Source organism: Lutzomyia longipalpis, chromosome 1, assembly GCF_024334085.1.
Source record: "Lutzomyia longipalpis isolate SR_M1_2022 chromosome 1, ASM2433408v1".
NCBI classification, from domain to species: domain Eukaryota; kingdom Metazoa; phylum Arthropoda; class Insecta; order Diptera; family Psychodidae; genus Lutzomyia; species Lutzomyia longipalpis.
In genome coordinates this window covers 5,005,544-5,021,275 of record NC_074707.1, presented here as the reverse complement: position 1 = coordinate 5,021,275, position 15,732 = coordinate 5,005,544, and the positions used below count along the sequence as shown (strand labels likewise).

At 35.4% G+C, this 15,732-nt stretch overlaps 4 protein-coding genes across 4 annotated transcripts in view; 2 read left to right on the top strand and 2 right to left on the bottom strand.

Annotated features, from left to right (window-relative positions):
- The window catches only part of LOC129786719 (glutamate-rich protein 2), an 871,459-nt gene that overhangs the window by 696,135 nt on the left and 159,592 nt on the right, over positions 1-15,732 (top strand). The gene's annotated exons all lie outside the window — the stretch shown is intronic.
- Positions 1-15,732, top strand: part of LOC129786663 (nuclear cap-binding protein subunit 1-like) — a 303,879-nt gene that overhangs the window by 128,555 nt on the left and 159,592 nt on the right. The window lies entirely within an intron of this gene.
- LOC129786648 (mucin-2-like) overlaps positions 1-15,732 on the bottom strand; it is a 247,544-nt gene that overhangs the window by 72,220 nt on the left and 159,592 nt on the right. The gene's annotated exons all lie outside the window — the stretch shown is intronic.
- The window catches only part of LOC129786639 (microtubule-associated protein futsch), a 72,435-nt gene that overhangs the window by 40,296 nt on the left and 16,407 nt on the right, over positions 1-15,732 (bottom strand). The window contains exon 2 of the mRNA XM_055821763.1: positions 13,195-13,293. Within this exon, the coding sequence (XP_055677738.1) occupies positions 13,195-13,293 (99 nt within the window). The remainder of the gene's footprint in view (positions 1-13,194; positions 13,294-15,732) is intronic.

Here is a 15,732-nt window from a genome sequence, read left to right as displayed (position 1 = left end):
TTATAGAGTGTTTGGCTTGAGGCCAGAATTATATCCTGGAAAACCTCCACGACCCGAGTACAACAGCGCCAAGCTATATAATATAGAAAATTATAATGAATTTGTTAAATAATTTATTAGCCCCACCAATGTCCCCGAAAAAAAAAGTGCCAACATTCTTTTTTTCTTTCACTGGTTCTGCGGTTCTCACACAACCGCAAGGGTTTTTCTCCGCGACATATCGCAACATATGGGCGTGAGGCTGTGTTGTTGCTGCCGGTGTATCGATTTTTGAATTAAGGTCGATACCGTCAACTCACCCGGAAACTTAATGATAAATTATTGCGTCGAGGCTTGCAGAGGGCTGCGTGGGTGCGCACAGGAGTGAGGTGAGAGGTCACTGAAATGTGTCTATTGCGAAAATTTCACGCATGATTCACGCAGGAGAGAAGACTCTTGGCTATGGGCGATAAGGGGTTTTCTCAGAGTGGTTGAAAATCGATTTTGTGGATTTATGTCTTTTATTCGGTCTAATCGGGTCTAATTCTGATTGCTCTCCGATATGGCGATATAAAAGCTATTTCCGTGCCAATTTCATATTTCAATTTACTATCACCAATTTGTCTGATCGTTATTTATATATTTAGGTGTTTAATTTAGGAGATATATTGGGCCTAATTCAGCGACCAAGAAACCCTTGAAATCTTTGAATTTTGTACTGAAATTTCAAGATTTCAAGCGAATTTCAAGAGTTTCTTGGTCGCTGAATAAGGCCCATTGTATCTATATTTATTTAATAGATATGCTATATATTTTCTATTAAATTAAATTAATAAATATCTCATATGCTATGTATGAAATATTATGTTCTCATGGAATTCACAACATTAAAGTCTTGTTGTGGAAACTTTTCCTTTATGTTGTTTCCTCCCTAATTACGCGCCCTGAAAGTTTGGTACTTTGTAAATATATATTTCTCAAACATGGGTTGGAAGATAACTAAAACTGTAGACAAAACCCCTAAAATGATAAACCCTATCGGGATTTAAATCTTTGTACGTTTTATTTCCAAAAAAAATGGACACGCTAAAACTCTATTCCTAACTTCTATAGAACACGACATATTCAGTTAGTTTTTCTTTATGAACTTTATGCTACAAAAAATCTATGAAAGAGCATAGAATTTTCTCGTGCTATTCGAGTTAAATTTAGAGACATTCACCACTTGGACGTAACAAGAAGAAAACTTCCCAAAAAACATCCTGAAAGCTTTTCTTTCAACGTCGCGCAATTTATCTGTTAGAATTTTGATAATTTTGCCTTTTGAGATGGAAAGAAAAGAAAAGAAGAAAGCATTTCCTTGTTCTTCAACCCCCTTTTTGTGTTCAACTTCTTGGCGGTATTGTCTTTTTCACCCAACCAGGGCCAATTTATGTTGGTCCAAGGAAAATGTAGCTCCATTTGTCCATTCCTGGTTCTAAATGTGAAAATTGTCCCACCGAACGATGTGCCCAAAGGGGTGGCAATGATTCAGGGGATTGTCGTCCATTTAGCGAATAGCTGGGGTAACATCATCAATCTCACCTCGTGAAACTTTCATGGTTTATTGGATAAAATGTGTGGGAACTTTTTTTTGTTATTTTGCTTCTCGTTGTTACCTCCATGGGCTACCCCATCTTTTACGCGACAGCTTCATTTCACCCCCAAAACCCTCTCTGTTTTGTGATTCATCCCCTTTCGTGTGATTCACCCCCTCGATCAGGGGTGGAAAAAAATATCATGCTGTACAAATTTGTCGAGCAAAAGCGACAATTTCCCCATGGGGTTTGTAACTCAAATTCCAGCCCAAAATGTGTTATGTTTCACCCCATAGTGTTCTAGTATGCGACACTCGGGCGCTTTTTTAGTCATTCACTCACGTTTGGGGGCAAGAAGTACCCTCGGGGAATGTTGGCAAAGCCAGTGACGGATTTCTTCTCTTATGTTTAATAGAAAATTCATGATAAGCAGGAGCTTTTGCGTGGGGGGTGAATCCATTTTGACAATCAGCAAGTTCATTTCATAAGGACTCCTCCTGATAAAAATCCAATTTTGGCTGCTTTCTGTGAGAGTTGGACAAGAAATTGTTGCTTGAAGCGGATTTTTTTTCTTGCCTTCTATCCGACATTTAATCCATTTATCTTGGACCTTTCTGGGACATGGTTCTGTCCCCGTTTTGGCGGCAGTTTCCTTTCATGTCATTCACCGTTCCCTGGGCACACCAATCATCCTCAGAGCAGCACATTCCTCGTGGAAAAGTGCCGGTGTCTCAGGGATTCCAACACGAAAATGCCGTATTACACAAAATTGGTGAAATGTTTCCCTGAATGCGCCACTGAGAATGTAGAGCAATCATTTTGAATGCGCCACACAATCGATTGAGAAAGGGGAGCTTTTGAAAATAACACTCTCTCCGCAACAAGAGGCGAAAGAGCAAAGTATAGTGTTGGGTCTTGTTGTCTTGGGAACACTGTACTGGTCAAATTTAGAGCTTCCGGCGAATAAATTTACGATGAAATGTACTGCAATAATCTCCTACTTTTGCCGCCTTATCTCGCAACAAACTGACTCCCCTCTCGCGCCGTGACTTGTCTTTTTGCCAAAAATATTCCTCGAGGTAGGCAATAATCCTTAACAGGATTTTCCATCTTGTATGGTTTCCATGCACGAGGCTTTTCCACCCCCCACTCAAAACAAAAGGAAATCGTGTGCCAACGATAAGACAATGGTATAGGTCAGTTGGGGGTGGCTTTTACCTATCTATACATGCCATACAAAATATCCATGAAAAATCCCTCTTCAAGGAACTTCCTCTCTCTCCATTGCAGAACTTTTAAGGGAAGCAATTCAATTTAGGCGATTGTTTTGGGGTTCTCGGAAATTTCTACCTTTTGCCCCTCTTCTCCACCGACCTTCCGCAGCTCCCTGTTTATTTTCTCTTTGCCCTTCCGAGAAATTTAATATTTTTATGTAGAAATCAATACGAGAATATTTTATGCATAATGTATTACCCACACGAATTTCTATTTCCATCCAAAAGGAGTGTTGCGACACTTCTTAATTTACATGTGAAATTCCTCGAAAGTTTTTCTCGATTTTTCTCATGTGTTAAAGAAGTGTGTGAACTAGGAAAAATGTACAAACTCTGCGCAAGAAAAAAAAACGAATGGAAATTCTTTATATTGGTTGGTGGAGGTTTAGGGGGTGAGGGGTGAGAATCATTCCCACGCGACATGCTTTCATACTCCCATAGAATCTCATAAAATTCCACCCGAAAATGCCAATTGGGCCAAAAAGGCTTTCCATTCTTCAACGGAAAATCCACAACATTTCTTAGGAGCTTTTCAGTGAATTTTTCTTTGAAAATTTTGTTTTTTTCTTTCTAGTACAAAAGTAGAATAATCTTGAATGCAATTGGGTTAAATTTTAAGAAAATCACAACTGAAAAAAAAACTAGAATTCTCGGGATTAAAGGTAAGAATTCTAGACGAGAAAGAAAAATGCCGGTCAATGTCTTAAAAAAGGATAATTTCTGTTTGTTTTATTTCTTGTACTAGGTCAGGAATCAGGATATTTTCTAACATGCTAAGATTATTTTTCAAAGCATTTCCACATTTTCTTCTCAATAACATGTCAGAGCTTTCCCTGAGGCTCTAGGGTGGATTAAAGGTGTTCTTGAAAATAAAATCTCTTCCCATTCAAAGACTGATCTTTGGATAAACTGTTAAAGAGATTCTTTTGCTAAATTCCTCTCGTACCTCCTTTGGTGGAATTATTTTTAGAAGAAAGTATAAAACAGAGTAAGAGAATTTTAATGTTTTGAGCTTTTCTTTCTTATATCTTCCCGTAAACCGATACTAAGCTCCAACAAATCTCTAAAGTCTCTCAATTTCCTTATTCAGTAAAGACAAAATTCCTCCCTAAATGACAAGAAAGCTTAAGAAAAAAAGTGTCTAAAATTCTAAAAGAAAGCCCCCTTCAGAAACCCAAATTCTCCTGTCCAATTTCACATTGGTATGCATTCCCCCTTGAAATGTGGAAGTTCTCGGAAATTTATTCAATATTCACGAGGAATCAATATACATAGCCCCAAAGATATGGATGTGAATATTGTGTCTGGAATGTATTCTTCTTTCATTGTATGTGGAGCAGTTAGGCGGGGTGGGAGGACAATTTTATTTGTCCCACGAGTGAGGGTTGCATTTATGAAAGCCTTGTTTGTCGACAATTGAGCAAATATTTTGCCAACCAGGGGGCTAAAACTCTGGAGAACAATGTTTGCTACCTATAGAAGGAATGACTTGCACGTGAAGGAATACCTCTAAGGAATGAATTTCATGCGATTGACTTTATTTACCATCGTCGTGTTAGCTTTAGTTTCATAAAAGTTCCCCCAAATCATGCATAAATGTCTCTATTTTCATGACATGTTTATGCACTTTCCTTATACCTCCCATGGCGTATAATTGAAAAGTTGTTGGGAAAGGGATTTTCCTTCTTTTGCAATTCACACAAAATCCACCCTTCCCATGAGGGAGAATCCCCAAAAGCTCCGTTCAAAGTGTCTCAAGAAATCTCACTTGTCCAAAGTACACCGAAGCGGAAATTGTTTCATGTGAGAAAAAATACCCCTTTGTCGGACAAACTCTGCAAAGGAACGGAGGGGGTAGGAAAATAAGTAGAAAATATATGCTGAGAAATTTTTCGAAGGAAAACATCCGCCCAATAAATGTGCAAGTCACGTAAGTGAAATTGGTGTCTATCTTATGAGTTCTCGAGGATTTTTTTCCCTCTATGACTATTTTTTCATCTTCTCCCCTTTTTTTGGGGAGATGGTAAATGAAACGTGTGTGTGCAAGAAGACCAAAAAACATTCCCTAACTTTGTGTTTTTCGGTCGAGCCTCCTAATCGATGAATCCCTTGACGATGTATTCCGCATAGGCCTAGATATTCCTTCGTCGTAGTTGTATTTTGTGAAGAAAATTGCTGACGTTGGTAGTTTGTAGCTGTTTTGCCGTACAAAATACTTTTTGAGAAGGTTTTTGCAGATTGGAAGGGTTAGCTTCGTAATTATTGCAACGAAGGAACTTTTTTGTAGATTTTGTGGAAGAAATTCAACAAATTAAGTTAATTAGTTTGGAAAATTTTCATAATTTTGTAGATGAGCTGTGAAAAGCTCTTGGAGGAGCTTTTGAATGTACATTTTTCTATAATAATAAGATGCGGAGATTCTTTAGAGGGGAAGTATTTTAACTGCCAATAATATTCTTATTTAAATTGTCATTTAAGTCTAATTGATTTTCTCAATAGATGTCACTGTGAACTATAATGAAAATGCTTTAAATTGTAATTAAAGGAAATCTTTTTCATGAAAATTTATTAAAATAATAAAAGATCAAAAGTATTAATGCCTAAATTAATTATTTACAAACAAAAAATTAAAGGCTTCACAATTTTAAACACCTTTAGTATCATATTTCAGCGCCATCTATCGACAAAAAAATCCCAAAACACAATTTTTAATTAAAATAAACCTTCTCTTTGCATGGAAAAAGTTTTTCGCCAACAAATTTCAATTCCTTTTGACTCAGGCCGACATGAAAAGTACAAATTTTGTAAAATGAGAAAAACTTTCAGTATTGTACACAATTTGTGGTCAAAGGACACTACATACCTTAAGGGAAAATAACGGTATGAGATAAATATAATTAGATCTCCTTGTGTATGGTGTAGTACGTATCCTCCGGAACAGTAGCCGTTCATTAATGTTTGATTAAGGAGAACATACACGAGGAATGGCATAATTTCAAAATTTCCACATATATGTGGGTTTTTGAATCAAGAAGATAGTTCATCAAGCTTTTGCAGGGGAGATTGTTCCACGTTTTCATGAAATATAAAATTGAGTTATGCAATTTTGTGGTGAACGAAAAGCCACAAAACACAGTGAGAGTTATATATGAAGAAGTACCAGCCATGTTTTATTGAATAGAAATGGAAAATTTTCCACATCAAGTGGAAAATTGCATTCTATACCTAACTATTTGGAGTTTATCATAATTTGAGAAATTTCTCCCAGCTTAATTGAAAGTTCCTGTTTGGAGCTTTCACACAATTTATCCCCCCATTGAATGGCACTTAAAACTTCTCTGATGGATGAAAGTTTTCTGGACTATTTTTGAGAATAAGAGCTACTCTCAGGTGTGACAAAATGGAACAATTAACACTCAAAAGCAACGACATTTTGTTACCACCTTCAAATTGGTCACAAAACACTGTATGTTGGGTATAAAGGTAAAAGGTGAGGGCAACCCCACACCTGACTAAAATAGACCAAAAAGTTCCAGTGAATTTGGTGATATTGAGAGAGAGAAAAGCACTAATTGGACTCCCCAAATTCGATTTGAAATTGTTGATGTTAATTGAACAATCAGGGACTTCCATTTACTGGGCTGAATTTTGAATTAAAAAGAATTTGATATTCACATTGACACTTCATTTATTTTGAATTATTTAAATAGAGTTTTGTATCCATTTTCATGCCCATTCCTGGAATTCTACAGAGCTCAAATTGAGCACAAAAATCAAAAATATCCATTTGACAAGCTATTTTTCACAAACAAAATCTATTTGTTTAATTTTAGAGACAGAAAAAAATCAAAAAGCTCCAAACCTCTGCTTATGTTTCAAAATAATAATAAAAAAAAAGAAATTCATTCAAACAATAATCATTTCCAAACAGATTTCCATGTGAGTGAGAAATTAATAAAAGCTCACAAAAGCTCATAAATTTTATTGGGCTCCATATACAATTTTTTTCACCTCAACGCTAAATTAATTTTAATACGATTTTTATTTAAATTTCCGTCATATCATTCATGTTATTTTAATTGAAAATTAATTTAAAATGTTTTTTTTTGGAAGATTAAAAAAGATATTATCATAAAATGTTATTTGTTGGAAAAAAAAAATTTATTACCCACAATTTTTCCAGGAGAAAAAGCACATTTTTTTGGGCAGAAAGCTTTCATGGAAGTCTTGAAAGATAAAACTTTTGGGATAAATGAATTCTACGTGAAATATCGTAGGAAATGTTCCCCATAAAAAGTTTTCTTCTTTAAGATAGTTGAACTTGAGGGGAAAACTCTTCGAGGAAATAAAATCATGAGAAATGAAGGAATATCTAAGTCTTAAAGTCTAGGGGAGAGTGGGGGCAATAGAAAAATCACTCAAGGATTAAGGAAAGTCTCAAAATATCATATTTTCCAATGACAGAGTGCAATTTTTGGCTTGAGAACTTTTTCACAAAGCTTTTTATTCCGATGAAAAATATAAAAAATTTTGAGTTTTAGACTTTAAGACTTTGCAGAAATCTTTAGATAAATATTCAAAAATAAAATCAGATTTAAAGATTGAATAGATTCTAATAAAAGGAAATTAGGTGCGTTTATGCTGTATAATAGCATTAAAAAGGAAGCAAAGTACTTTGTTCTTTAGTTCATTACAATTTGCTTAAAATTGCACAACAACAGTTTTATTTGACCTCTTTTCCCACCATGTTTCGTTGGCTCAGTGAGGGGTGAATAGAGAGATTTAAAAGCAGTGCGAGGTGGGGTCGAGTGGGGTGAAAATTGTCATTTTAGTGGCCCCAAACAAGCAAATTTACCAAGAACAAACTTTCACAATAATTCTTGGGATGTTTCTGCAAACAGGCCATGGTGTGCCGGCTCACTGATCCTCAAACTATAATCTAACACCGAGTTTTCTTCTTGGCGGTGCATGTGCGGAAGAATGAACAATCAAAATAATGTCATGAAAATCACAAGAGGAAGTTATATCTCATCCTTCACCCCCTCTGAAATCTTTTCATCTCTTCCCATTTGAGAGTATTATTTTTTGGGGTGAAAATAAAGACAATTTGAGTTATCTTTATTAGTGTTACGGAGTGTACGGGTATACTCCAAAAAAGGAGAGGGTGGTTGGATGATAAATTCTTATGGGATTGCCGATAAGAATCATTCAACAAATATCTCCGGAAAATTCTCTTGTTCTCTCGCATCCATTGTGTACCTTCGGGTGGTGAAAATTTCAAATATAAAATTTTTTCTCCTCTCAAGAAAACCTTTTTTTCCCCGTTGTATTTTATACAATAAATTTCCAAAATCGATTGAATATTTCAAAGAGGTTGGAAAAGACTAGAAAACTATACTCTTTTTCGGGGGAATATTGCCCCAAAGTCCCTCCTTTCTCATCATAATTTTTCCTACATTCTTCATACGAGACACATTTTGCTATATATCTCGGGAAAAAGCTCCAACCCAAAGCTTTTTTTTTGTATTTTCTGCATATATAGCAAATTTTTGTGTGCAAAAGCATTGCCTCCAGGTACTTTGCGATGGGGATGTGGAACCACACCCCAAATGTCCATAGAGAGAATAGTTTTCCAATAAATTCGCCCCAATGGGCGAAAAGGAAAAATAAAATCCCTGTGATTTATTTGGAATTTCACACAGGGATCTGAATGGGCAATAAAGTGCAAACGAGATGAGTGAATAAAAATGTCCACAAAAGCACCAAAAGATTTCTGACGGCGGCTCCACTTTGACTGGTCTGTGGTATATGGGCGATCGATAGCTCTTTGCGAATTTCCTTGTCGCCGAATCGCATCGCATGAATTTTCCACACTTCCATAGAATAGATAGCAATTTTCCACACATTTCTCACCTTTCTCCGCAAATGTGAGGGTGTGTGTGTGTGGGTGCCATGGGAAATTTATCGAGAAAAGATAATCCCAACATGTAGAGCTTCTTCGCAACTTCAGACTCTCCCGCACATTGTTAAAGTGAACTCCGAATTCGTTGCCTTCGCAAAGAGCTCACATTGCAAAATTTATAATTAAGCTTCACACTCAATTTTCTCCCAAAATGTCTTCTCATGTTTAATTTATTATTCTATAGAACGTATATGGCGTTGAGAGGGAGAATAACGTGGTGGGTCCTTTTGCAGGACAAGGGGTAGTCCTTTTTGGGTCATTGTTCTCTTGATCTATGAAGATAATTTGATTCTATTCTCCCAACAGATGAGATTAAGATTTTGAAGGCTTATGTCATAATATTCACATGAAAATTACATAATAATTTTCCCCGAGAACATTGCTATATTATATGCATATTATATATAGAATTTTGTATATAATACAGTACAACTAATCTATGTACAATTTGACTTAAATAATTCCCTGCAATCAATGAAGTTGAGTACGTCGAAGCACAATTTGTTGGGCCCACATAAGATGATTATTTCAGATCAATGATTTAGAATGATTTCCATCAGAAACATCTCTTTAATTGCAAAACATAATTTCCATTTGGATATGATTGATTCTGACAACAAGCTCACTCCCCATTTGCAACGTGACGATACATTTAATATCATTTGCGCACGTTTTGTTTGTAAAATGAAAGAAAAGAAATAATTTTCTTTTATTACTCGAGGTGCTAAGGAAGATGGAATATTATTAATAAATTAAAGGAAAAAAATTGTGTATTTTTCCTGATTATTTTACAAACTATTTTTTGGAAAATTTCAGTCATTTTTAGATATCAAAAGCCTTAGTTTAAATAAATTTTTAAGCTCCTAGAGCCTGAAATGTTCTTAACTGACTTTCCAATTAATTTTCCATTCTCCTGATCAAATAAAACTTTTGATTAAAAATATTATTTAAAAAAATCGTTCAAACACAACTTTGAAAATAAAAGAAATAAAATCTATAAAACGATGCTTTCAAAAGCTTTCAAATTGCTTTTCTTTTTTTTTGGAAACATTCTTTGCATTTTGCTTTGAAAAAGAAAATGACGAAGAATCACAAATAGCAAAAGAGAAAATTTGCATAGTATTTTAGAGATTTCTTATTGAAAGACATTAAAAAAGCTCAAGAGAAGCTTTTTTCCGAGAGCAATAAAATTTGATATCTCAATGCAGTTCATAATTTTCACTCTAAAGACTGAATAAATAAAGATTAATTTGTATTTCTTTTTCATGATGCAAATTATTCTTCAAATTAAAAATTAAAGATAGAGCTTTGAGAAGAAAAATGTTTTTTCTACTATTTGTATATTTTCTTCACCCAAAGGCACACGCGGTAAAATTATTCATCCCATCTGCGAGTACTTGACAAGTGGCATTGAAATTTAAATTGGATTACGAAGAGGACTGTAATTGTATAAATTAGAAGAAAATGACACGCCCCTCTTTGGAGCTTTAAGCCCTTTGATATGTACATCAGTATCCGTTGTATATGGCGCGCTGAGGGAGGGGGCATTGTGAAACAAGGCTAAACGACTAATGGCCCTCGTCAGGATGGAAGACATTTTAACATATTGAAGGAATCTGCCATGGATGCGAAGCACTTGAGAAACGTCAAGTACCACAAAAGCATCACAGAATGTGAGTTTCATGGGCTGAATTCACCACCCACTCACACACACCGCCGCGTTTAAATGAAAAGCTCCATGTTATATATGACTTTGTCCCTCAAAGTCTCATATAATCATTTTTGCCCCCTTTTCTCGGAAATTCTACAACATATATTCAAAATTTTAACATTCAAGAAACAATAGAGCTTGTGGATAAATTGAATTTATCAAGAAGTGTTACTGTTTCCTAATAATTTTCAACACGTGCCGGGGCTTCTAATGCATTTCCCTTCTCCAGCAGAAGAGGAAAATGGAGCTCAATTGTAAAGTGCACAGGCGTGGGAAAGCCCTCAAGAATTTACTACCTTGGAAAGAAGTTTAATTTGCCATGAGTAAGATCTATTCTCTCTCCTGGGCAGAGTTCTCCTCACAGTGCAGCAGTTATCTCATTCAATTTCCATCTCAATTGCATGCACCTTCCATCAGTGTCATCACACTCTATTATTGCACGAAAACTTGATGAATTCTTCACGAATTATCCAATTTATTCGCACACTGTGGGGGGTGGTAAAATAAAGGTGGGAAAAGTTCCCAAAAAGGTGGGGTCTAAAATGAAAATTTATGCCATTAAATCTGGCGCGAGGTTGCGCTTTTCATACATATTACGGTTCATTTGGAAAATTTCTTCACTCTTCTGTCATTTAATAATTGACTCTGGGAAATTTCATCCCAACAAAATGCTTCCCTTTGGTATACTTCAATGGAGGTAATTTTGTTCGGGGGGTGTTGGGTGAATATTTCAGGGGGTCTAAGTATAAATTGTACGCAGGCTTAAGTGTATTAAAACGACATAATGTTGCCCATGAAAATTTCACCCGAAATTGGGTGTAATTTCACAGGCAAAATGCCCCATCGTTGGGACATTTCTGGGGATTTTTTCTCCTTCGCATTATCCCTCAACACATAACACGGTGAAATTGACATCAATAACAATTTATTTTAGCCACTTTGCCACCCAACATTTTTGGCGCCTACATTTTTTTTTGCATATCTGTGGTGCTCTGTGGGGGGTGTTAGACACTGAGAATATGGGTGGAAAATTGCCAGAGGGTGGAAAAAAATTAAATGGATACCCACCAGAGTGAATAAAAGTCACTGGATTTTCAGGGCGGGAAATGCACCAAAAAATACACATTTTCACCAAGGCGAGTGGACAATGTACGAAATATTTGTTTTTCCTCTGAAAATTGATTTAATCCTGGGAAAATGACTATAGGTTTCTTGGCTTGTTTTTTAAGGGTGATTTTGTAATTTTCAAGGAACTTATTCCATTGAAAAATCTATCTTTTTTTTACGTTAAAAAATAATTTTAGGAACTAGTTTCTTTTTAGAAAAATTAAATTTTGTAAAGGAAACGTAAGGAAGACATTAGAACGATATAAATAGTGAAAATATAGAAAAACTTTTTGTCTTTAAATATCGTTTTTAATTCGTTTCTTTTCATCAATTTTTAACGTCAATTAAATTTTAAAAATACTTCAAAAATACATCCTTAAATAGATTTTTCTTTAATTTAAAAAATTAAATTAAATCTTTACCGTTTTTCTATACCCGTTCTTTCACTTTTCTTCGTGAGTTCCCTAATTTTCTTATCAAGCTTTCTTCCTCCTTGAGCTTAAAGCTCTACACATAGGCGAAAATTGCTTAGCACTACAAGTCATATTTTTTTACAACATCATCACTTTGTGCGTCTAATCTCCTTGCTTTTATGCTCCTTCAAAATGAGCTACATTATTGCTTCTCATATATTTCACGCGTTAGAGGATCAGCACTGTACATACATATATACCTACATAGCATCGTGGTGTAAATGTGCAAATATTAGATAAATCTTTTGAAATTTATCAAGTGTGTGTATGCGTGCGTTATGAGAAAATAAATCTAACGTGAAGATCCATCAGAGAGATGCTGTGAATGCTCTTCTTCAGCAACATACGGTTGCTTTACTTGAGAAAAATCAATACGTCAAATGAGATTCTATATATCAAAAAGCTCTTCATGCCACTTTTTTTTTATCCCTCACTTTCTAACCCTGCCGGCATTCCCATCACTCGTTTCACTCGCACTCGCTCTCTTGCCAGCGGCTTTCTCGCGCAACCAACCACAAAGTGGAGACTTTGAGGCAGTCACACACTGTCGAGAATGCGGGAAAGCCAGGAAAACGTAGATGATGACGGATGGGTGAGTTTATGAGCTCTGAAAGCTCTTCCTCCTCTTTTTTTTCTTGCTCTCTGTAGCTCTCTCTGCACACAAAATTTATATCTCAATTCAGGTGTAGCGCGGAAAACACTTGCATCTTGCTGATGGTGAATTTTTTAACAAGACTTCTACCTCTTCTATTATTCACTTCCACAAGAGGGAAGTACTTGAAAATCTATGTGCTTTTGCAGAGCTTCCAAAAGTATACAATTTTTTGCAATGTTTTCTCTATCTTCACGATAAATAAAATAAGCATTCCGGAAAATTATTTTATTCCACTCTACATCAAATAAATGTCAATTTAGGAGGAGAAAGGCGTTGATACCATAAAAATAAGATTTTCATACCTTATCACTATCAATATGTACATACGTTTTTTTTTATTTTATCCTGCGAATGGGGGAGGAATCACACAATATAGAGAGAGGAGATGATTCGATGTGTGCGAGAAATGGAAAATTCCACGTGTGTAATATGAATAAATTGACATAAATAACTCACCATGACGAGCTTCTTCACCCTCAGGCGCATGAAGGGTAATCGTATTCAGCTCCTCCTCCAAATCAACATGACAGTCTGACACGTCCCAAGACAGGAATCCTGAAATCAAATATTAATTGTTTGATTATCCTTCAAGCTATTCGCAAGAGTGTCCTATTATATTGAATTCTTAATTAATATAAATATCACATTTTGCCACAAAGCCCTGGAATTCCTTTTTGAATGAAGGAAAATAAACATCCTGTGAGGGTTAATTTTCTGCCCCCCCGAAAACTTTGAATATCAACTACAAAATTTTCATTCTATGTCTCCCCAATAGAGCAGAGGACACACCCAACAAGTTAGAATTGCATAACCCATCCACAGATTTCTGTACAATTTCATTTCAAATTTGACTATGCAAAAAAAATCACGCTGACTTTGTGCAATATGTTACACAGAAATGGTTTTCATTGGACATTCAGAGCATAGCTATGTATGTATATAAATAGTTGTACCATGTTTATGTACAATACTGATTCAATTTGAACTCAATATGTTAAAGTTTCGCTCTCTATAGTTTATGTTCTGTCTAGAGAGAAAACCCCTTGGTTTGCATTTTCTTAAATTACAAACTATATAGCATCACAGAGCTTTAGCTCTAGAACAAGCTCTCTAATCGATAGAGTGGATTATGTAGGTTAATATGAAAACATTAAGGGATATTTACATGTCGGATCTTTGCCAGGATTCATTGAAAATCCATTTTTATTTCTTAGAAAAAAAGTGAAAGATTAAAATGATATCTTAAGCAAATTTAAAAAATTTAGATAAAAAGATTCAAATCATTTTGATACTTCTGAAGTTAATTGTAGGTAGATTATTTTCCAATTTGAATTCATAAATTATTCTGTATCAAAATAATTAAATTATAGAAAATAACTAATAAAATTAATAATTTTATAAATATTCATTAACAAGTCTCATTAATAAATTAACACGAAATATTTTTAATTTCCGTGTTTATTTCATTTATTTTATACTTAAAAATAATAATGCTTATGCGGTTTATGCAAATATTTTTTTGTTTTGTGACCCATGCAATCCGGTACTTGGCGGAATCTACATCCGTTTGCATGTTTTTTAAGCAATCTGAGGGGATATTCAATGGTCAAAATATCTCAATTAACTTCAATGCATTTTTCACGTCATTTATTGATTTTCAATTTAGTTGTCAAGCGCTCATTTTGCCAGCACTTTGAAATATTATTTTCCCAAAAACTTTTCCAGTGCAAAGGCTTAAGTATCGTGTATGGGGGTGTGGGGTGTATTTATATAACTACCGAAAGTGCTAATCTATGTGCAATTAAATGCAATTAATAATGCACAAGTGTCAAGAGGTGGTAAAATATATGCACATTATTAGGGATGGGGATGCCCCCACACCACATTTTGCACATTCACAGCAAAATCATTTACTACCCCCTCCCCCTCCGACCACAGCATGGACGGACAATTCCCACAAGCACCCTCGAGTGCACGGGGGTTGCTTTACAGTGCTTCACACACGATATAGTCTCTTTATATGTATTTTGTTGAGAGTCATAAACACCAGACCGGCTGAGCCCACCCTAAACCCCCCATTGTCCCCCTTTTCTGTCTCCACGATGTTAAAATGCAGAAGTTGGCTAATTTGTGCACCAATTATGCTCGATGTTGTTTATCCATTTGTATGAAGTGATTCTTCTTGTTGTTGTGTTAAACATCACCCAATCGCGTACTTTAGAACAATCTTCCCAGCTGTTTGATCTCATCATAAAATCCCCCTTCAACTCAAGCAAATCCACATAGATTGCGCTATTTCAAATGACGCGAAAACAACACTTTTTCTCATTTTTATTGTCTTCCCGATGACGACGAAGATGTTGCACATGCGTCCCGACGCTAGCATGCCCATATACGGATATATTGGGGTTTTCGCCCTTTGGGAAATTTCATCATATCTTTGCGATGTTTTTTCTTCTTCTCTCCTCCAGAAGTTTTCTCAACACCCCCGCATGCAAGGAAAGTATACACCACAGAGTATCTCTAATTTAATCCCTGGGGGTTCTGTCGTCAACCCCCTTGTTTTTCACAATTAAATCACACACACACAGATATGTTGGGAAAATGGAGAAAAATCTTGATTTGCCAGAAAACTTTCTCTCCATGCACATTTTTCTCTTTTACATTAAAATTTTCTCATTTAATTTGTGACAACTTTGCATTCCCCAAAGGAACATGGCAGAGAAGAATGGATTATGCGTTTTATATGGACTTGAAATGCGCAGAGAGAAAGTTCTTAAAGGAGGAATAATTTATTTTATTTAAAATTTTGTTTGTTTTTTGGTGAAATTTATGAATTTGATCCATTTATCCAAAATTACCTTCTATGTGGGGTAAAATTAAATGCTTTATTTCTGTTCGGAAAACTTATGAAATAAAATAATATTTGAATTTGGCGCGCATTCGAAGTGTTGAATTCGAGTGGTAGAAATCCGATCTGTCATTTTTGCCGCC